Here is a 22954-nt window from a genome sequence, read left to right on the forward strand (position 1 = left end):
ACATGGTCGAATTGCTGCAAAGAAACCACTACTAAAGGACACCAATAAGAAGAAGAGACTTGCTTGGGCCAAGAAACATGAGCAATGGACATTAGACCGTTGGAAATTTGTCCTGTGGTCTAGAGTCCAAATTGGAGATTTTTGGTTCCAACCGCCGTGTCTTTGTGAGATGCGGTGTGGGTGAACAGATGATCTCCGTATGGACTATCATTTGTTTTTCAACATGACAATAAGCCAACACACCTCCAGGCTGTGTAATGGCTATTTTGTCAAGAAGGAGAGTGATGGAGTGCTGCATCAGATGACCTGGCCTCCACAATCCCCTGACCAAATTGAGATGGTTTGGGATTAGTCGGACCGCAGGGTGAAGGAAAAGCAGCCAACAAGTGCTCAGCATATGTGGGAACTCCTTCAAGACTGTTGGAAAATCATTACAGGTGAAGCTGGTTGAGAGAATGCCAAGAGTGTGCAAAGCTGTCATCAAGGCAAAGGGTGGCTATTTGAAGAATCGCAATTATTAAATATATTTAACACTTTTTTGGTTACTACATGATTACATATGTGTTATTTCATAGTTTTCATGTCTTCACTATTATTCTACAGTGTAGAAAATAGTACAAATAAAGAAAAACCTTTGAATGAGTAAGTGTTCTACATTTTTTGACCAGTAGTGTAACGTCAGAGTTGTGTGGTGCTCTCCTTGGGTACGCTAAATAACAGAATGAGAGAATATCAGTGTGCCTTTCTTCAGAGGCGTTTGCGCATATTTTCCACTCACTCCCTGATGAACAAAAATGGTAAGATACCGAGGACCTTATCTTTACAGAGCAATTCCTTTTGCTTCCTCCCAATTGGAGGAGGAAATCCGTTTTTTTTGTATCCTTTTTCCCCATCATACTGTAGTTTGGGTTGGCAATGGGCCTAGCGCAGTTTTACCAAGCCGTGCAATGGTTGATTGGTGTTTTTGGTGTTTTGCTTAGTATTTAGCCCTTTATACTCCAGGGTTTCCCAAACTCGGTCCTGGGGTCCCCCTGGATGCACGTTTTGGTTTTTGCCCAAGCACAAATAACAAATGAATCATCAAGTTTTTATGATTTTAATCAGCTGTGTAGTGCTAGGGCAAAAAACTAAACGTCCACCCAGGGGTGGCCCCAGGACCGAGTAAAGGAACCCCTGTTATTCTCCTTCCCAGTTTATGCACCTTATCGACCACTAGAGGGTACAGTGACCAAATCTCCACCCACAGTATTGCTATCTTCATCCGATCTCTTTAAACATAAAGTACCAACCGCTTCATGAACAGTATGTGAAAAAAAAATCTGTATTTATGTCGGTGTACACATTTCCTCCCTCCACAATTTACTTTGCAAAACAAGCTTTATTGTGTTACAGATTCATAGCAACTCATAGCATTCACAAAGAGGTGATTGCACAACTCTGTGTGTGACCAAACAAGCAAATATACGCTTTACGAATAATTACTACAAAGGATACGTTTTGAAATTGTAATACACTTTTTCAACACATTTGATCAATAGGACAATATTTATGGTCAGGGATATGTTTAAAATATTGATGTAACCAAAATTAGGGGTTTTCAAACCTCTTCTCAGGGACCCCCAGCCATTCCTCGTATTTTAACTATTCCACGGTTAGCACACCTGTCTCGACTAATAATCAAGCCGTTGAATAGGTGAATCAGGTGAGCTAAATTGTGAAACATCTGGAGGTCCCCGAGGAGAGGTTTGAAAGCCACTGACCTACATCAATATAATCTATAGGTTCAAAAACATCCTTATATAATCATTATAGAGTTAGCCTATACTAAATAGTAACAACAAACGTAATACCCTAAGCATCATTTCAATATCCAAAACAATCATACCAGATATATTAGACACGTCCACATCTATGTCGGTCTATAACAGCCATTAAAAATGTTGAAATTGTTGTCAACTTTCAGAAGCCCTCTAAGCTCAGTCTCAAGGTCTGACACTGAGAGCTGTGTTAGGACCCAAGGCACCTCCAGACCTGAGAGGGTTGTCGTTGTTGTCGGTGCAGCAGTAGGCATTCCAGTAGTGACTCGGAACATTGACTCGCTCGTTCTGGTCTACCCACGTGTCGCCTGGGACCACCCCAGTCACCACATACATCTTACTACAGCCTGCACTCAAAACATCCTTCAGCCTCATCTCGTACCTATTCCATGGCCCGGTGTTCATCATCCTGTCTTGCGGAGCTACGTTGGTATGAGTCATGGTGGCTTTGGAGGCTTCTCCTTCATGGTGTCCTGCAGTGTTTAGGTGCCCGCGGTCATACGAGCCAAAGTTGTCATCGAGAGCCTGACTCCAGCCCAGCTTTTAGTTCTGTCGGTATTGTGGAGAGCGTTCTCTGCAGCCATTGTTTTGGTTGTATTTCTTGATCTCACTCAAGGATTCTTTCTTATCCATTTGCTGTAGTGTTAGGTCAGAATGCATAAACTGAAAAATACAAACATTTACAAATTAGTCACTCCACATCAAGCTTTGTGGTAGCAGCCCAATACAACCCATTAATATATTACTGGTATTCTAAGCTACTGCTATTTAGTCAGAAATTACAATGTACGAAATAGTACCTTCTAGTGCTTCTTGCATGAATTCAATTGTTTTCTAACCTGCTCCACAGCTAATGTCCTGTTCTACTGTAAATATTTAAACTACACTAATGTGTTGCATCATTCTGTAGTGGTGCCAGTCACATTAATGGCTGCTGCACTGAATTTATAGGACATTTAAAAAAGGTGATAATGAAAATGTAAAATGCAAACCTGGGGTTCATAATAAACTATGGACCCCTCTACCAGGGACCCCTTCGATATCCATTTCATAGGCAGAGTACAGAGGGATCCTCCTGCCACGGTCATATGTAACAGAATCGTCCCAGTGAACAAGCACCAAACCAGCGGTAAGTTGTTGGTTGCAAAGCACTGTACGTCAAAAGTGATTTTTATACTCCCAAGTGATGATTTAAATGTACAATTTATATCAACCGGTTTGTAAATGTTATTCGAACATCACACATAAGATGCAGTGTTTTTTGGAGAATATTGGTTGTGCATTTTGTTGTAAAGAATTCCCGCCAGTACTAGCTAGTGTTGATAAAACGTTTACTGGAGACAGGAGATCAAGTTGAGACATAGGGCGAGGTGGATAATTGTATAATAAGACAGTTTATTCACATGTAAAAATATCTTTGAAATCATGCAGCCCCTTCTGTCTGACTCGTATGGAATCGTCGGAAAAGAGAGCGCTCTAAACAGTTTGTACTGGTTATATAGGCAACAAGTAAAGTAGGTTGATCTTGTAGTCTGGCCTTCCGATTGGTCGATCTGGGTCGTGGGTAGTCCTGTCCGGGCCTGATGTCGACGTTCCATTGGCTCTTCACGCAGTTCTTTGTCTTAAAGTCTCATCCTTGAGCAGAATGCATGTGCGTTTGTTTTCACAGGGGCCTATTCATGGGGGAGGGGAGTGTGTGTGGGTCTGTGGTTATTTATAAGGGTACAAAGTGTGAGGGTATAGTGGGGGATGGGTGCATGTTGTGTCAAGTATAGCTAGTGTTAAGAAGTTGTTAAAACAAGTTACCAGTATCTAATACAATTTCTTACAAATCCCCCTCTTCACGTCTTATAGACGTGAATAAACTAGTTAAAATTTGTCAGAAGACAAATTTTTGATTCCCCCTCTTCACGTCTCACAAGAGACGTGACATAAAAGTAAAAAAGACAAAGCTATGGGATAAAATTTGTCAGAAGACAAATTTTTAATTCCCCCTCTTCACGTCTAAAAGTAAAAAGACAAAACTATGGGATAAAATTTGTCAGAAGACAAATTTTTAATTCCCCCTCTTCACGTCTCACAAGAGACGTGACATAAAAGTTTCTTAGTCCTCAAATAGATAGACAGGTCCAGCTTCCCCATCATCAAGCAATGGGAACATTTGGGCCCTTTCCTGATTAGGGTCTATGGCGGCAGTGATAACACAGCTAACAAGCGTGCGCGCACATGGAATGCAACAGCATCCACAAAGTACAAGAATGCCCGCAAAAACGGAAATAGATACTAGGATAGAGGAAACCAGCGTCTTATATTTACCAAAAGCATCCATCCATGAGTCCCACATAGAAGTGTCCACTCCAGAATGCTGTTTCATCTTATCATTAAGGGTACGAAGTCCCTCCAATGCTACAGTCAGACTCCCATCCGTAGCTGTGTTGTTGGGAATGAAAGTACAACACTGCTCACCAAACATGGCACAGACCCCCCCCCGTTCTGCCAATAACATATCAACCGCGATTCTATTTTGAAATGCCATCAGGGATGTAGCTGCCAATTGTCCATGGACCGCCTCAAAGCCTTGTTGAGTCCAAAATCACACATTATTAACCAAAAAATGAGAAAATGTTAAACTCTCAGGTCCATCCCTCTATACAACCTGTACCAGGTGGGCTCGTCGCCACCCGGGAACTTCAAACCTTCACAACAGGGAGGACAAACATCACTTTTTATTCATTCGACAACCTCTACTACAGCAAACCAAGGGTCCTCCTCTGTCAGGCCCACTCTCCTGCGAAAGCTTGATTCCGTATCAGCCTCTCCAACTGGAGCATCAAGCAACGGCATCATACCAGAGGTCCTTGCCACATCTGTAACAGACTTCTTCAAACAAGGTATGATACAGGCAGCACAGCACATGAGCATAAGAAAAACAACAACTAGCGTCAGAAATCCAGTAACCATCATTGTAGTGTACTTACCAAACCAACCACCCAGCCAGGGAACAGTCCACTCTCCTCCACACCTGCAAGACCCTTCATCTCCACTGATAACCTTGCCAACCCACTCAGAGCTTTTGAAATGCTCCCATCCGGACTAGTATTGTTAGGAACAAACGTGCAACACTGTTCTCCAATCATTTTACATACACCTCCCTGGTTGGCCAGTATCATGTCCAGTTCTAGTCTATTTTGTCTACTGGTTTGAGAGGTAGCATCCAATTGTTCAGCCATCCCCGTAAGTGCTGTGTGGGTGTAGTTTAACAAATCATTGTTGATTATAGTAGATATAATTGATTCAGGCATTCTGCTTAGCATCAACAATAGCTGGGCCAAAATGGGCAATAAATGCCACAGGCCATCATTCCTGTTTGATGTCTGGTATCCGTGGGTGACCCCTATTGGGACCCCAACAGGTTGGTGTGCATGTTATCTGTACCCTCGGACCAAGGAGCATCACGGTTCTGCCGTCTCCTGGGTTGGTACCGAGTCTCTGTGTCATGTGCAGCTCCCAGAAGTTGGTTAGCTATAACCTCAATAATAGGCAATGGTGGTATCAGACTGGCCAAAGCACATGTGCAACGACAATTTCCTTTCAAAATGGGGTCAACCGCCTGGCAGGTCCACACATCCACCATACATCAGCAACACCTCTAGTTAATAGTGGCATTAGTGATGCAGGTAGTAGTAGGGAGCCTCCCATAGTCTATACCCCTACCTGTACCAGTGATACAGCTGTAATATCCCCCATATGCCTTAACTCCCCACGGTACCTTCTGGGGAGGGACTTCTGGGAACACAAGACTCAGAGTTTTACACAGGGTTGAATTTGGCTTAAACTTTCCAGTATACACATCCAACCTTCCCCATTACTTAGGGCAAATGGGTGAGCAGCCAGAATAGGTCTGGCATGTCCACATACGACACAGTCCTTTCTATTAAGTGTTTTGTAGGCCAACCACATATTCTCCCTTTCCTCATAACCAGTTTCAGTCCCCAATTGGTCACTATCTGAGATGTCTTTTACATTTATTACCTGTACCGGATTGGAGAGCTTAGGTGGTGGCGTGGGACTTGGTCTTGAAGTGGTGGAGGAGGCCGGCTGAACCCTGGTCCGTTGGAACTGGCAGTACTGTGATGGTAACATCCCCATCGTATCCTAATCAGACAGCTCAGGACTACAAGCAGTCCTGTAAAAACCCCACCCTCTCCCAGAGAACACATCATCAGCCAGAGATCAAGCAACACTTTCACTTCTATGAACGTACACAGTGTTGAGAGGTCGGGGTCAGGGATTCTTCATTAAGGAGTTGATCCCCGAGCTCTATTAGCAACGGTTCTTCTCCTTAACTCTGTGATCATTCGGCAGTGTCAGTGTGTCTCACCCTCCAAGTGCGATATGCCCCCAGGTCGAGTGATTCACCTTCTCCTTTAATTCACCTGCAACGCATAGAATCCTGGACATACAGGTTTGGCTAACAAACAGTTTCTCATTTGTTCTATCTGATTATATATTTAACTTCTATACCCATTTGTTAGCTAGTAATTTGTAATTTCTAATTTTTAATTAGTTTATTATCCAATAGGCCCCAATCCTATCCTAGACCACAATGTACCCCTCTCCCGTTTGATACCTGGCTCTGGCCAGGTATCAACCTTACCTACTCTTAATAATGACTTAGGTAAGATTAGCAAAAGAAATAACAGCCCATTCAAAACCGTCATAGCCAATGTTTAAAAACAGAAACCTGACTCCTCTGTGGTTAATTGCAATTATGGTCAAGAGTTATAAACTCTATTATAATCAATTTACCTCAAAATTAGTATTCCAAATGACCACAATTTCATTATCCTCACTACATTTCCCCGTGGGTGATCAAACCACATGAAAATGCAATGAAGATAGGTCAAAAGGTTACATCACCTCCTTACATTCGTGTTCCATACTATATCTAGACATACTAAAAGAACCCTTTATCTTAAAAAAATCCCTTGTCTAAATAAAACTCAGAAAATAATCCTCCTAATATATATATAAGTGTACTCCTTTAAGATATCTTATCTCTGGGAACACGGAAACCCTTAACCTAAATGTTTACTACAAAAACCAAATTATGTCACCAGCATTCAACCAGGCTCCCCGTCGGCTGGGAGACCGTTGAGTGCTGCAATACTGCCATCTTCTGTCCATTCTCTGCACAGCTCTCCACCCGCTCTTATTCAACCTTCTCAATTTGAGCCATATTAGTTTCTTATTTTAACTGTTGTTTTATAAAAAATAAAAAAAATGTATCTGTTATTACCTAGTTAGACTAGAGTGTCCGTAACATACATCCATGGGGATCCGGTTATAGTTATTCTATTAACCATGTGAAAGTGCCCAGGGACACCCCAAATATCAGTAGGAATATCACAAATAAGGGGCCAGATATCCCTAGCCTTGCCCAGGGAGGGAGAAATGTCCCTCTAACTGGGCGAGGTTCCTTTTTCAGGGGAGGCGGAGTTTGATGCCGCATCAGGAATGTCTTCATTTGGAATCGAATTTAAGCTGTTTAAATCAGCTCTGACTTCTGTCAGTGTTCTAGAAGGGATTGGGGCTGGAGTGCAATGTGTGATGTGGTGCCAAGGTGCGCCTGATTTACCTTTGACCTGGACTGAGTGTGAAGTAACCTCCCTCACTTCGTACGGTCCAGTCCACCTGGGTTCTAGCCACTTTCTCTTGTGGACTTTAACCCCACCCAGTCACCAATTTTTTACCTTCAGTGGTGGCGGATCTCCCGTCAGCTCCCCCTCTTGGACCTTGTGAATCTGTGTGGAGAGAGCTGCAGAAAGTTCGGTCAATTTTCTCACATAATCAGACATTACAATTTGTTGTACATCAAGGGCGGGCATATTACCTCCCTCCCTTGGTGGACCAGGCATGACTCTTCCAGCCATTATCTCATGAGGAGAGAGATGGGTGCCTGCACCTGGAGAGGTTCTCATGGCCATCAACGCCAGGGGCAGGGCTTCAACCCAAATCAACTTCAAACCTGCACATACATTTGATTGGCGCGTTTCACGAGGCTTTTGAGATTGTGGCCTGTACACTAACCCAAACTTGTGCACAATACCCAATCTTTCCTCCACCTGTCTCAGGTGTTGGTTACTGAAATGGGACCCGTTTGTCGGATCGGATTTGCCTTGGAACTCCATACCTTGGTATGAGTTCAGTCTGCAGCCACTTAATGACTGATCTGGCATCCTCACGTGCTGTTGGTATTGCCTCGACCCATTTGGAAAACCTGTCTACCATTACCAAAAGGTTATTTTTGATTTTTTGATTATTATTATTTATTTTTTTTTCAGCGCTGAACGTGAATTCTTTGCACATCAGATATGCTGCAACTCCATGGTGGGTGTGGATTTCCAATGGATGGCACATTACCAGATGAGCTGTTTTTCCAATAGCTTTTTCCACTGCAGCCACATACCTGGAGCATGTGGTTTGTCCTACTTCAATGTGGTCCAGTTTGGAGGAGTGATACATCAACACTCTTCTCTCCCCCTCTTTTTTCTGGAAAAGGATGGATGATGTAAATCCTTCTTTTTCAGAAACATCCAGATGGAACTTGTTTTTTTTTAGTCAGGTGCTGTTAAGGCTGCTGCCACTGAGAGATCTGTTTTCAAGAGTGCAAAAGCTTTTGATGCTTCAGTAGTCCAGGTCAATGATGAGTGTAGGTTAGTGGTGGGCAGCTTCAGGGCCATGGGGCATATTCGTCAGACATGCCCTGGAAAGGAGGAGGAGGTTGCTGATTTGGGTCTGGGTTTGGGTGATTGTATGCAGGTTGCTGGGCTGCCCGTGGTTGGTACATCATTGGCCTGACTCCTCCACGTCCTCTTGGGTTGGTTTGTCGTGCCCGATTGGCCATCCAGTAATGTTGGGTCGGTGTCAATGGGTATGGGCACTGACGTGCCATATGTCCAGTTTGTTTACAATTGTAGCAGTCCATTGGTCGTACTTGACCTGTCCCCCAGGGTGATGGGTAACGTGGCTGTTGTCCCCATGTTGAAGGATAGCCTTGTTGTGTTGGTTGATAGTATGGTGGGGTGACCATGGGTAGTGACTGATCCAGGAGTTGTGATGGTAGGGGAGGTCCCTGTGGGGTCGACATGGGTGGTTGTTGTTGCTGTATCATTTGTGAAACCGTTTTTTCAATGATTTGTGAGATGTCTGGTTGATCTTCAGCCACCATCTGTTTCTTGGGTTTTTCCCCTTTCTGGGCCTCTTTCAGTTGCAGTTTCAAAAGTTGTACCTGTAGGGACTGGACTTGTGTTTCAGCCCCCCCCCTTATCCTTGTTGTATTGGGTGATGTGGTGATGCACATGGGAGTTGAACTGAGCCTGGGGAAGTGCCATTAACCCCACAGTGCCCCTGAGTTTAGTACGGACCTCGTTTGGAGCTCCGCTCACCACCATCTCCTTCCACATGCTGACCGTGGTGGCAGTGTGGTCATATGGTTCTTCGTGGACAGTTCTCCATGTGGTTTTTGCTCTGTCGAGGTAGGCTGCCGGTTGTTCCCCTGTATTGATGGTGAATGATGAAAGGGTTGCATGGTTTCGTTCTGTGGGATATGCCCTTCTCAACACTGCCCACAATTCTGCTCGGAAGTCTTCCTGGGCCAGTGCAGCCGGGGCTGTGGCAAGATCTGCATCTCTTATCAGAGCACTCATGGTGGTATGGTCTGTTGCTCTAGCCAGAAGGGCCCTCATGTCACCTAGACAGAGCCGTAGACCTGACGTCAGTGTTTGCAGTTGAAGGAGCCATGCAGAGGCACCCCCATGCAGGCTGGGTAATTGTTCCATCAAAGTGGTAAGGTCTGTCATTTTCCAGGGTTGGTATTCTTCATGCCCTCCGTCCGGAGTGGGCCTCAACGGCATCTGCATCTCTGACCCTCCCCATCCACCATGTTGGGGATCCCAGTCTGCCCTGGACGAGACACCCCTGCTGTTCTCTTCCCTGAGACGTACGGACTGTCTGATAGATTCGACCAAATCCGTCACCTTCCCCAACATTACCCCTTCTATATGGTACGAGCCCCCTCCACGTTCAGCATCTTCTAACATAGATTTGGCCAGTGCCACTGAGTCCCTGATGTCTCGCTCCACCTCTTCTTCATCTCGTCCTAATCTGTTCTCACCTTCATCGTCCTTGCTGTGGTTTCCTCTTAATGAGGCCCCAGAGGAGCATTGTCCTGGTGGCGACCATGACCCTTCAGTGACTATTTGACTATCCCCCCGTTTTCTGCTTCTAAACCAGTCTGGGTTTGGAGTGGAAGAAAACTGAATCAGCTCTCTGTCTTCTCTCTTCAAAGGGCCTGGTTGAGACCCACCACCCCGTCCTTGTGGGTAGGTTGGTAGAGACCCACCGTGTCCCTGTAGTGAGGCGGGGTTCGAACCCCCCCCCACGTCCCTGTGTGTACGCTCTATCCCTTTCCTCCCTTTCTCGATGATCAGGCCTCTCTTCACACACGAGTTGCCCTTCTTGGATCCCCAAAGTCATGCTTCCTTTTAGGTGTCCTTCATGCACCACAAACACCGGTGCCTGTAGCACAGCAGGGGTCAGAAAAGGGTTTTGAGGGAGGTGGGTAAATGGATTTTGAAAATATGGAGGTGGTGTTATTTTCTCTCCCTGTGGCAGTTCTGGGTATAGATGGGTTGGGGCCGATGGGGCTGCTGTGGTGGTAGGTGGGGCGTCATTATTGTTGGACATGCCCTCTTTGGTGTCAGTTGGGGCTCCAGTGACCACCCCCATCATGTCAGGTTTTCTGTAAGGGAGTGCTCTTCTGATTTCTTCAATCGCCCACGTGCCTATTTTTAGTTCTTCCTCTGCTTTCTCCCTATGTTTTGTACCTTCCTTTGTGAATAAGTGGTTCTTATTCCTTTCAACTTCACTTTCTATCCCTTCCTTCACTACTTCCTCTAATTCTTTCTCCATAGTGAGGAGTTGCCCTTTTGATGGGGCAGCCCCACTAAGGTAACCTGCCTGCGTCCATTTTAGCCTCACTTCTTCCCACACCTTTTTAACTATTTTATACTGAATCTTTCCCCCTGCTCTGTCTTTTATTCTCTGATCTAAGTATTCATTGAATTTGTGTTTGGGGACGGTGGTCGTGGCCATTTTGTAATTAAGCTATGTCTGGGTCTATTCTATTTTTTCGTTTTCCAACAATATTTCAGCTATATCCTTTTGGAACCATATATTAGTATATTCAAACGCTCCTAAAATAATTGGAATAAAGATTTTGGGAACTTTTTCCCAAAATTTATTATTGTTTTTCACTTTTTTGATTAATTAAATACTTTGCCAAAGTATTTCGGCAATATCCTTTTGGAACAATATGTTAGTAAATTCAAGCGTTTCTAGAATAATTATTTAATTAATTCTAGGACTCATTTTTCTCAAAAAATATTATTATCACATATTCAACTAATTAATTAAATACTTTCCCAAAGTATTTCAAACGTGTCCTTTTGGGACAATATATTAGTATATCCTAGCGCTTCTAGAATAATTATCAAATGATTTCTAGTCCTTATGGCAAAACCAACAGCACAAGAGGGAAGAAACAAGTCAACTTATCAGCACAATAGCTTCACAACAGCCTAAACATTTTGACTCAGCGGTCACTTTTATCAGTAATTAGCAACAATCAGCCTCGTGGAACGTTCAATCACTCACATTAATTTGGAGAGTTCAGGTTTAATTCCTATACTCTTAGTTCAAGCTTAGATTTCTCTCCAATGCTCCCAGTGGGGTGCCTTTTCCACTAGCCCCAGATTACTAATGCGACTTGAATCCCGAAATGTCAAGCTTAGTTTTATCACCGATGCGCCTAGTGGGGTGCCATTTCCACCAGTCCCAGATTACTAATACGACTTGAACAGATTACATTACATTTCAACACTACATCAAGCTTAGATTTCTCTCCGATACTCCTAATTGAAACACAATTCAACTAGTTCCAGATTACTAATACGACTTGATCAGACTACATCAAGCTTAGATTTCTCTCCGATACTCCTAATTGAAGCACCATTCAACTAGTTCCAGATTACTAATACGACTTGATCTTATACTTTGCAGATATCTTTACACAATGCCTTCGGTTACGGACAGTTTTCACATAAAATTTAACAGAAATCCATACTCAGCCTCAGAAACACTGATCTTAATTTGGGTATTTGACTATAATATAATATGCAGATTTCGATTTAACAGGTTCTGCTTACCTTATATTTGTCGAGCTCTTTGATCAGTATTCTTGAGGCGAGTTGAATCACCGATGTCTCCTGCGGACAGGTCACCCCTCCTTCTGGAATCTTTCTCCAATCGTCTCCTGTCTCATCAACTTTCTATGGACCGAATTCAAAGGTTTTAACAAACCATCCTCTGCATACCAAGTTTTGTTGATAAAACGTTTACTGGAGACAGGAGATCAAGTTGAGACATAGGACGAGGTGGATAATTGTATAATAAGGCAGTTTATTCACATGTAAAAATATCTTTGAAATCGTGCAGCACGGCCCCTTCTGTCTGACTCGTATGGAATCGTCGGAAAAAAGAGCGCTCTAAACAGTTTGTACTGGTTATATAGGCAACAAGTAAAGTAGGTTGATCTTGTAGTCTGGCCTTCCGATTGGTCGATCTGGGTCGTGGGTAGTCCTGTCCGGGCCTGATGTCGACGTTCCATTGGCTCTTCACACAGTTCTTTGTCTTAAAGTCTCATCCTTGAGCAGAATGCATGTGCGTTTGTTTTCACAGGGGCCTATTCATGGGGGAGGGGAGTGTGTGTGGGTCTGTGGTTATTTATAAGGGTACAAAGTGTGAGGGTATAGTGGGGGATGGGTGCATGTTGTGTCAAGTATAGCTAGTGTTAAGAAGTTGTTAAAACAAGTTACCAGTATCTAATACAATTTCTTACACTAGCAACTTACTGTGTCTGGTGGGGGGGGGGGTTCATATATTTTGTACAGTGCGTGAGTGCAGAGTTTGGATGGTGAGCCGTGCATTGCATGACGTGCAATTTTGTGCTGTTCCTATCAGGTACATTGTTAAAGATATTATATTGTAATTGTATTATTTTGGTAACTACATGCCCAGTGAACAAGCACCAAACCAGCGTGCGTGAGTGCAGAGTTTGGATGGTGAGCCGTGCATTGCATGACGTGCAATTTTGTGCTGTTCCTATCAGAATAAATCTCCATGACTGGTGCTACACGTTGGAGTTCGTGTCGAGGATTGATTGTACACAACGCAAGAAGAGTACTGTTACACATACAGAGTGGCAAAGTAATAGTGGTTACCGTTTCTCTGACAGATGTATGCAGGAGAAGAAGCATTTTAAGCAGAGATACATTGCGCAGGATTCGCTAAGCCCTGTGTGGAGAGCTACATTCAGACCGGACACTGGAGGTATTTCTGAAGAAAGTATCTTTACAGTTGTCGAAATTTGGAGCCACTTCCCCTCTGACCCCCAACAAGGAGAGGAGACCGAGGGACAGTCACCATGCTGTGCCCCTGTGGAGAAAAACATCACGGATGAACATATATTGCAATGTTACCTTTACATTATAACTGTATAAGTAGTAGAATCAACTCAAAATCAGGTTATGAAAACCACCCAAGTTCCTAAAACATTATAGTCCCTGTTAACTGTAGGCTACCCCATCTAGAGGTTGACTTCCTGCTTCTTATTTCTTGTCAAAGGTTGCTAAATGATCATGTTGCTGTATGTGTCACACAGAATGACGCTGGAGAGACGAAGTAGGTACGGGGAGTAAAACATTTAATTATAACGGACAGACACGAGACAGGAACAGCGTCAGAAACAAATACAAGGACAAAAACAATACAATGAAGCAACAGAGCTAGTGAACTGACAATAATAGGGGAGGAAGTTAACAGGACATAAGTGAGTCCAGGTGAGTCCAATAATGCTGATGTAAGTGACGAGGGAAGGCAGGTGTGGGTGATAGATGGCAGGAGCGTGTGATGCAGGGTAATCTGGCGCCCTCAAGCGCCAGGGGAAGGGAAGAGCGGGAGCAGACGTGACAGTATGATTATACACACTGCAAAGATATTGTTAATTTGTGACCATATACTTTAGCAGTATATTTCCTTAAATGCATACCTTAATTGCATGACACATTAGTATTGTTTCTTAATTAAGTTGCCACTAGCCTATTTCATTTCCTTGTTTGAGTTTTTTCCTGTGCTCGATACAGAGAACTTTGGGCTATTGCATCGATTTGTAAATAACCATAAGAAATTGAATATCCAAATAATAATTTGCTAGATTTTCAGTCTCACCTTCTGAACTTGTTTAACAGTCCGTTGAATTGTCTCACTCCCTCAGAGGTCTGTAGCATCAGAGAAAACACTTCCTGTTACTCTCTAGATACTGTACATCATCTCTTTCTCTCTCTCACACACGCACACACTTTGTCTTGCAAAATCTAGAGCCATAATCTTTCTGCTTAATTCTATGCAAAAAAAAACGTTTATTTTTCTGCTAGGGATGTGCACTGTTATAAAAAATCCATAAAACATACATAAAAAATATACAGGTGTCTTTTTAACACTTCAAAACTTTTCTAAATTAAATAAAAAAATCCATGTGACATTGTTACATACCCGGATATGCCATGACATTTCAAATGATTCATTTAATAATGTCGTTTTTATGAAGTGCACGTGCGCCTCCCCCAAAAAGACCAGTAGCCAACCAGAAGCCTTCAGGGGTGAGGCTTGTTGTTTGTGTTGGCCAATCAAAGTGGCAAAGAGGCTCATTGTCAAGCAAGTGGAGTGAGAGTTCACTGATGCAATGCACATTGGGAAAAAATATGGAAATAAAAGTTAACGAAATGAGAAGGAGTAGGCTACAACGAGCAACCAAAAGGTAGGCTGTTGTTTTGGTATAGAGTGGCAAGGTTTGTATTGTACACTAAGTGCACAAAACATTAGGAACACCTGCTCTTTCCATGACATAGAGTGAACAGTTGAATCCAGGTGAAAGCTAGGATGCCTTATTGATGTCACATGTTAAATCCACTTCAACCAGTGTAGATGAAGCGGAGATGACAGGTTAAAGAAGGATTTTTGATCCTTAAGACAATTGAGACATGGATTGTGTATGTGTGCCATTCAGAGGGTGAATGGGCAAGACAAAATATTTAAATGCATTTGAACGGGGTTTGGTAGTAGGTGCCAGGCGCACCAGTTTGAGGGTGTCAAGAACTGCAACGCTGCTGGGTTTTTCACATTCAGCAGTTTCCCATGTATATCAAGAATGGTCCACTACCCAATTGACATCCAGCTAACTTGACACAACTGTGGGAAGCATTGCAGTCAACAGTACTAAAACATCTGATTCAAATAAATCAAGGGTTTTAAGGGTTTTATGATCGGTTGATTAGTTGTTCCAGTGAGCTGGTGCTGGGCTGGAACAAAAGCCGGCACAACATGCAGGTTCCAGGATAAGGATGAAATATTAGCCAAAACATGTGTTGCTCCAGCTGTGATTGAGTCAGTGCGAAAACTTTGTAACTAAGACCTAAAGGCTAGTGCTACTGTGATTTTGAGCATGGCTTGAGCTTGGAGAAAGGGCACTCTCTGTCCACATCCCTCATAGGTATGACAGTCATTTCCCCTCAGACATATTACACAACCTAAATATTACGAGGTCATACATACTGTTTGTCTGGACTGTCAGGTTATGAGCCTTACATCATTAATTCAATGTACATGCTTATCACCCCAATGTTTGTAAAGTCATTTCCAGCTGGAAAAGCTTACTACTTTGATTTATTAAATGTTTAGATAATTAAATCACTCCCTCCCACCCCATCTCAATGCGTAGATGCAAAAGGTGTCCTATACAACACTCAAAAATGCTCAACTTGTTTCTTTATTCGATAACAAAACAAGAGGAAAATTAAATTACATCTATGAAAACTGGACACCACCCACAGTCAATTGTTGTGATACCAAAATATGTGCTAAATGCATACCACAATGTTTAAAACGTATTTTCTAATATTATCTATTCACCATATTTTTTTTTTTACAAAAACAATAAAATGCAAAGAAATACATTTTTCAAGAGAATATCATTATGCTAAGAGGGGTTTGACAGGTTGGCGCTTTGTCACATTTGATGAATATCTGTGTCTGTGTGCACTGATATTACATACATGCAAGTGTGTGTGTCTGTGTGTGTGTTTGTCCTTTTCAATAGATGCAGTGAAGAGGTCATTGGAACTCAACCAAAACAATGAAAATGCCATGGAAACGCATGGGGGAAAAGATGTCGTGGGGAAAAGATTCAGAATCTCCTCAATGGCCACCAGCAAAATTAGCCTACATTTAGGCTATTGTTTGTGTGTTTCACACTATGTTGAGGTAAAAATCTGAGAATAATGCTGGTATGGATGTCAACCCGAATACATGTTGATGTCATCATCACCAAGAAACTGCATTACAGTTAAAAAACGACTTACTACCACCATCGATTTCTCTATGCTAGCTATGCTACCAGTCTATACGAATGGGAGTTAGCCTTTAGCAGTCACTTCTACTAAACCTGAAAGGGACTATTTCTAAATGTTATGCCCTGAAAACAGACAGATCCAAATCAAACTTTAGTAAGCACATTCAAGGCATGTTACAATACATAAAAAATGATAATTTGACAAATATCTATTTTGTTAGATCAGATTGGTTGAATGTGCGTCCTTCTATCCCCCACGGTCTGCGTTCCATTGACTTCTTTACCGCATCTATTATCATTCAACACTTTAGTTTATCAGAGATGATCAGTCCTGGTGATCAGGGAGATAGAGAGAGATACAACCACAAGAACAGACAGGCTACTGCCAAGCCATTGAGTAGAGGAGCCTTTGGGGATGATTGATGGAAGATTCGTACTTGTAGATCTGGTGAGCCAAACAGACAAAGACAGACGTTCATTCTCCAAAGAATAAGGTAGACATTTTAAAACCACTTGACTCTTGTGTCGTCTACTAGAGGTCGACCGATTAATCGGAATGGCCGATTAATTAGGGCCGATTTCAAGTTTTCATAACAATCGGAAATCGGTATTTTTGGACACCGTTTTGGCCGATTTTTTTTTACACCTTTATTTAAATAAAGATTAACTAGGCAAGTCAGTTAAGAACACATTCTTATTTTCAATGACGGCCTAGGAACGGTGGGTTAACTGCCTCGTTCAGGGGCAGAACGACAGATTTTTACCTTGTCAGCTCGGGAGATTCAATCTTGCAACCTTACAGTTAACTAGTCCAACGCTCTAACCACCTGATTACATTGCACTCCACGAGGTGCCTACTTGTTACGCGAATGCAGTAAGCCAAGGTAAGTTGCTAGCTAGCATTAAACTTATCTTATAAAAAACAATCAATCAATCATAATCACTAGTTAACTACACATGGTTGATGATATCACTAGTTTATCTAGCGTGTCCTGCGTTGCATATAATCGATGCGGTGCGTATCATTGTTCCAATGTGTACCTAACCATAAACATCAATGCCTTTCTTAAAATCAATACAGATAAGTATATATTTTTAAACCTGCATTTTTAGCTAAAAGAAATCCAGGTTAGCAGGCAATATTAACCAGGTGAAATTGGGTTACTTCTCTTGCGTTCATTGCACGCAGTCAGTGTATATGCAACAGTTTGGGCCGCCTAATTTGCCAGAATTTTACCTAATTATGACATAACATTGAAGGTTGTGCAATGTAACAGGAATATTTAGACTTATGGATGCTACCCGTTAGATAAAATACGGAACGGTTCCATATTTCACTGAAAAAATAAACGTCTTGTTTTCGAGATGATAGTTTCCGGATTCGACCATATTAATGACCTAAGGCTCGTATTTCTGTGTGTTATTATGTTATAACTAAGTCTATGATTTGATAGAGCAGCCTGACTAGGCAGTGGTAGGCAGCAGCAGGCTTGTAAGCATTCATTCATTCAAACAGCACTTTAGTGCGTTTTGCCAGCAGCTCTTCGTTGTGCTTCAAGCATTGCGCTGTTTATGACTTCAAGCCTATCAACTCCCGAGATTAGGCTGGTGTAACCGATGTGAAATGGCTAGCTAGTTAGCGGGGTGCGTGCTAATAGCGTTTCAAACGTCACTCGCTTTGAGACATGAAGTGGTTGTTCCCCTTGCTCTGCATGGGTAACGCTGCTTCGAGGGTGGCTGTTGTCGATGTGTTCCTGGTTCGAGCCCAGGTAGGAGTGAGGAGAGGGACGGAAGCTATACTGTTACACTGGCAATACTAAAGTGCCTATAAGAACATCCAATAGTCAAAGGTTAATGAAATACAAAAGGTATTGAGAGAAATACTCCTATAATTCCTATAATAACTACATCCTAAAACTTCTTAGCTGGGAATATTGAAGACTCATGTTAAAAGGAACCACCAGCTTTCATGTTCTCATGTTCTGAGCAAGGAACTTCAACGTTAGCTTTCTTACATGGCACATATTGCACTTTTACTTTCTTCTCCAACACTTATTTTTTTGCATTATTTGAACCAAATTGAACATGTTTCATTATTTATTTGAGGCTAAATTTATTTTATTGATGTATTATATTAAGTTAAAATAAGTGTTCATTCAGTATTGTTGTAATTGTCATTATTACAAATTTTTTTTTAAATTAATTGGCCGATTAATCGGTATCGTCTTTTTTGGCCCTCCAATAATCGGTATTGGTATCGGCGTTGAAAAATCATAATCGGTCGACCTCTATCGTCTACACCTGTTTGGTAGTCTAATGTTGTCATATCTTTTCGCTTACATAACATGTCCTCACCTGGGGAAGAGGTAACAGTCGTGGATGCTGTCAATGCTGTGAGTCCTTGAACTTGTCAAAACGATCTCTCTGTACTCGTGATCTTTATTTCTTACATTGTTTACCTCTGCCACCCTAAACACCTCTGCTGGGGATATCAGCTGATCAATGCTGTCTGAAAAGCAAGTGTACTCATCAATGTTGACTACAGTGCAGGAAATAATGTTGAAAAGGATCCCACTGTCTGAAGCAGCTTCCTCCGCGTCGGAACGTTTGGCCTTGGTTGTGGTAAACCTCCCAAATCGCACTTCTGACCCTACTTGTGCCTCATACTCTTTGCTTGGGCCACGAAACACAGTTTGGCAGTTCTCTGTCTTCAAAAGCCTCATGGCATCCATTAGAAGGAAGTGGAGGGATTTGAACCGGAAGTTGCCGTTATAGACAGTGACATTCCCACCCTGAGTCTCCACTGCTTGGTTGAAAATCTTTCTGAACACATTTCCCCCATGTCCATAAGCCACCAATGCATCTGTGTGTTGCTTTACACCTCCCGGGATTAATTTTGTACACTGCTTTGCCTGCCAGGCAGAACTATACTCTGTACTGCCTTTCAGTTCTTCTTCCAGCAGACCCCCTTCCACAACCTTCTTCAACATCTGCTCCCGACAGTGAGTGTACTGGTCATCCACGGCATTAGGAACCATGTCCATTACCTTTGCCTGAGTCACCTGTAATAGTAAAGAGAATTGCTACCTTTTTTAATACAGGTAGCAGTGTAACAATTTATAGCACTCAATATTTTATGACAATACAATACTAATTTGCCAAGTTCAAATTCAAGCACTTTTCAAATGAAGTACATCAAGGCCAGTTTCCCAGACCCAGAGTAAAGCCTAGTCCTTAACTAAAAATCATGCTCAATGGAGAGTCCAGGAATAGGCTCACTCTGGATCTGGGAAACCGGCCCAGAAGTATGTCCTTACAGTATGGCTGGTTCAATCAGTGGTGTAAAGTACTTTTTAAAAAGTACTTTATAGTACTACTTAAGTAGTTTTTTGGGGTATCTGTACTTTACTTTTTACATTTTTAACTACTTTTACTTCACTACATTCCTATAGAAAATATTCTACTTTTTACTGCATACATTTTCCCTGACAACCAAAAGTACATTTTGAATGCTTAGCAGGACAGGAAAATTGTGAAATTCAAGCACTTATCAAGAGAACTCGTGGTCATCCCTACTGCCTATTGTCAGGCGGACTCACTAAACACAAATGCATCTTTTGTAAATAATGTTTGAGTGTTGGAGTGTGCCCCTGGGTATAAATACATTTTAAAAACAAGAAAATGGTACTGTCTGTTTTGCTTAATATAAGGAATTTATTATTTATACTTTTACTTCTACTTTTGATACTTAAGAATATTTTAGCAATTACATTTACTTTTGATACTTAAGTATATTTAAAACCAAATTATTTTTTACTCAAGTAGTATTTTACTGGGTGACATTCACTTTTACTTGAGTAACTTTCTATTAAGGTGCACTACCGTTCAAAAGTTTGGGGTCACTTAGAAATGTCCTTGTTTTTGAAAGAAAAGCAATTTTTTGGTCCATTAAAATAACATAAAATTGATCAGAAATACAGTGTAGACATTGTTAATGTTGTAAATGACTATTGTAGCTGGAAACGGCTGATTTGTTATGGAATATCTACATAAGGTATAGAGGGCCGTTATCAGCAACCATCACTCTTGTGTTCCAATGGCACGTTGTGTTAGCTAATCCAAGTTTATCATTTTAAAAGGCTAATTGATCATTAGAAAACCCTTTTGCAATTCTGTAAGCACAGCTGAAAACTGGTGTATGCTGATTAAAGAAGCAATAAAACTGTCCATCTTAAGACTAGTTGAGAACCTGGAGATTCAGCATTTGTGGTTCGATTACAGGCTCAAAATGGCCAGAAACAAATAACTTTCTTCTGAAACTTGTCAGTCTATTTTTGTTCTGAGAAATGAAGGCTATTCCATGCGAGAAATTGCCAAGAAACTGAAGATATCATACAACGCTGTGTACTACTCCCTTCACAGAACATCGCAAACTGGCTCTAACCAGAATAGAAAGAGGAGTGGGAGGCCCCGGTGCACAACTGAGCAAGAGGACAAGTACATTAGTGTCTAGTTTGAAAAACAGACGCTTCACAAGTCCTCAACTGGCAGCTTCATTAAATACTACCCGCAAAACACCACTCTCCATGTCAACAGTGAAGAGGTGACACCGAGATGCCGGCCTTCTAGGCAGAGTTGCAAAGAAAAAGCCATATGTCAGACTGGCCAATAAAAAGAAAAGATGGGCAAATTAACAGAAACTGGAAAAAGGTGTTACGGACAGACAAATCTACCTTTGAGGTGTTCGGATCACAAAGAAGAACATTCGTGAGATGCAGAATTTTTTTTAAGATGCAGGAGAAGTGCTTGACGCCATCTGTCAAGCATGGTGGAGGCAATGTGATGGTCTGGGGACACTTTGGTGGTGGTAAAGTGGGATCTCAACCCTATTGAGTTGTTGTGGGAGCAGCTTGACCGTATGGTACGTAAGAAGTGCCCAACAAGCCAATCCAACTTGTGGGAGGTGCTTCAGGAAGCATGAGGGGAAATCTCTTCAGATTATCTCAACAAATTGACAACTAGAATGCTGAATGTCTGCACAGCTAGAATTGCTGCAAATGGAGGGTTATTTGACAAAAGCAAAGTTTGAAGGACACAATTATTATTTCTATTAAAAATCATTATTTATAACCTTGTCAACGTGTTGACTATATTTCCTATTCATTTTGCAACTAATTTCATGTTTCTAAGTGACCCCAAACTTTTGAACGGTAGGGTATCTATACTTTTACTCAAGTATGACAATCGGATACTTTTTCCACATCTGGGTTCTATCATTTCAATCTTATGACCCAAAAAAATGTGTTTGGTCAAAACTCTTACCCTGTGAGAGAGCGCAGCAACGAGGATCAATATGAATGTCTTCTCTCTCTGGCCCTGCATTTTCCCAGCAATGGCTGCCTTGTGTGTTCTGGTGACCAATGAATGAGGGATTGAGAGGAGATGGGACAGATCAGAGATGAGAAACAAAATGCAATTGAGAATAAATTACATTGTGAGGTTATAAATAGCAAACAAGAATCTTAAATTTACACAGACACAATTTTACTGTATGTTTTACAACATTTAGGGGTCTTTCATAACAAAATGTCCAGGCAATGTTTAACTTCACAAATAGTACCCCTTCTCACAGGTATCATTCTGAAAGTTGACGTATCTACTACATAGATATTTTCAGTGTGGTATGTTCCTAGACTCAAGTGTAAGTAGCCTACAGCTGTTTTAATTGAGTAAGTTCTACTATTAATCACTCAAACTATAGGCCTACAATTCGCTGTTATAAAAGGCCCTAACACCTAACAAGCATAACATGGGACAATCAAAATAATACATGAAAGATAAGATTTGGACACATACCTTCAGAGTCGTGTGGTGCTCTAAATGTAATGAACAAACATAGTTGGACAGATAAGAGTTGTGTAACAATGGCACTGCATAGGGCTACAATATGCATTACATATTTTACTAGTCAGTTTTGTTTTTTATTAGAGTAGATGGGAATGAAATAGAATCGACTGAGTTGTTCGACTGAATCATGCATCGAGGCATCTCTATCTGTGACACAGTTGGCCAGTAATACAGTGGGGCAAAAAAGTATTTAGTCAGCCACCAATTGTGCAAGTTCTCCCACTTAAAAAGATGAGAGAGACCTGTAATTTTCATCATCGGTACACTCAACTATGACAGACAAAATGAAAGAAAAATCCAGAAAATCACATTGTAGGATTTTTAATGAATTTATTTGCAAATTATGGTGGAAAATAAGTATTTGGTCAATAACAAAAGTTTATCTCAATACTTTGTTATATACCCTTTGTTGACAATGACAGAGGTCAAACGTTTTCTGTAAGTCTTCACAAGGTTTTCACACACTGTTGCTGGTATTTTGGCCCATTCCTCCATGCAGATCTCCTCTAGAGCAGTGATGTTTTGGGGCTGTTGCTGTGCAACACGGACTTTCAACTCCCTCCAAAGATTTTCTATGGGGTTGAGATCTGGAGACTGGCTAGGCCACTCCAGGACCTTGAAATGCTTCTTACGAAGCCACTCCTTCGTTGCCCGGGCGGTGTGTTTGGGATCATTGTCATGCTGAAAGACCCAGCCACGTTTC

At 41.8% G+C, this 22954-nt stretch overlaps 1 protein-coding gene and 1 pseudogene across 3 annotated transcripts in view; both read right to left on the reverse strand.

Moving 5' to 3' along the window:
- The window catches only part of LOC139578996 (T-cell ecto-ADP-ribosyltransferase 2-like), a 68132-nt gene that overhangs the window by 40784 nt on the left and 4394 nt on the right, over positions 1-22954 (reverse strand). Inside the window, exons 2-5 of one of the 3 annotated variants that reach the window (XM_071407171.1) lie at positions 22201-22220; positions 21667-21754; positions 18700-19406; positions 14166-16789 (exon numbers count right to left, since the gene is read on the reverse strand). In XM_071407171.1, coding sequence (XP_071263272.1) covers positions 16660-16789; positions 18700-19406; positions 21667-21726 — 897 coding nt within the window. In that variant the 5' untranslated portion in view covers positions 21727-21754; positions 22201-22220 and the 3' untranslated portion in view covers positions 14166-16659. Of the gene's footprint in view, positions 1-14165; positions 16790-18684; positions 19407-21666; positions 21755-22200; positions 22221-22954 lie in introns of those variants that run through there. The other 2 variants (XM_071407170.1, XM_071407172.1) reach the window with 2 other exon arrangements.
- LOC139579001 (nuclease EXOG, mitochondrial-like) lies at positions 1349-2492 on the reverse strand (annotated as a pseudogene).

Source organism: Salvelinus alpinus, chromosome 6 (assembly GCF_045679555.1).
Source record: "Salvelinus alpinus chromosome 6, SLU_Salpinus.1, whole genome shotgun sequence".
Taxonomy (NCBI): domain Eukaryota; kingdom Metazoa; phylum Chordata; class Actinopteri; order Salmoniformes; family Salmonidae; genus Salvelinus; species Salvelinus alpinus.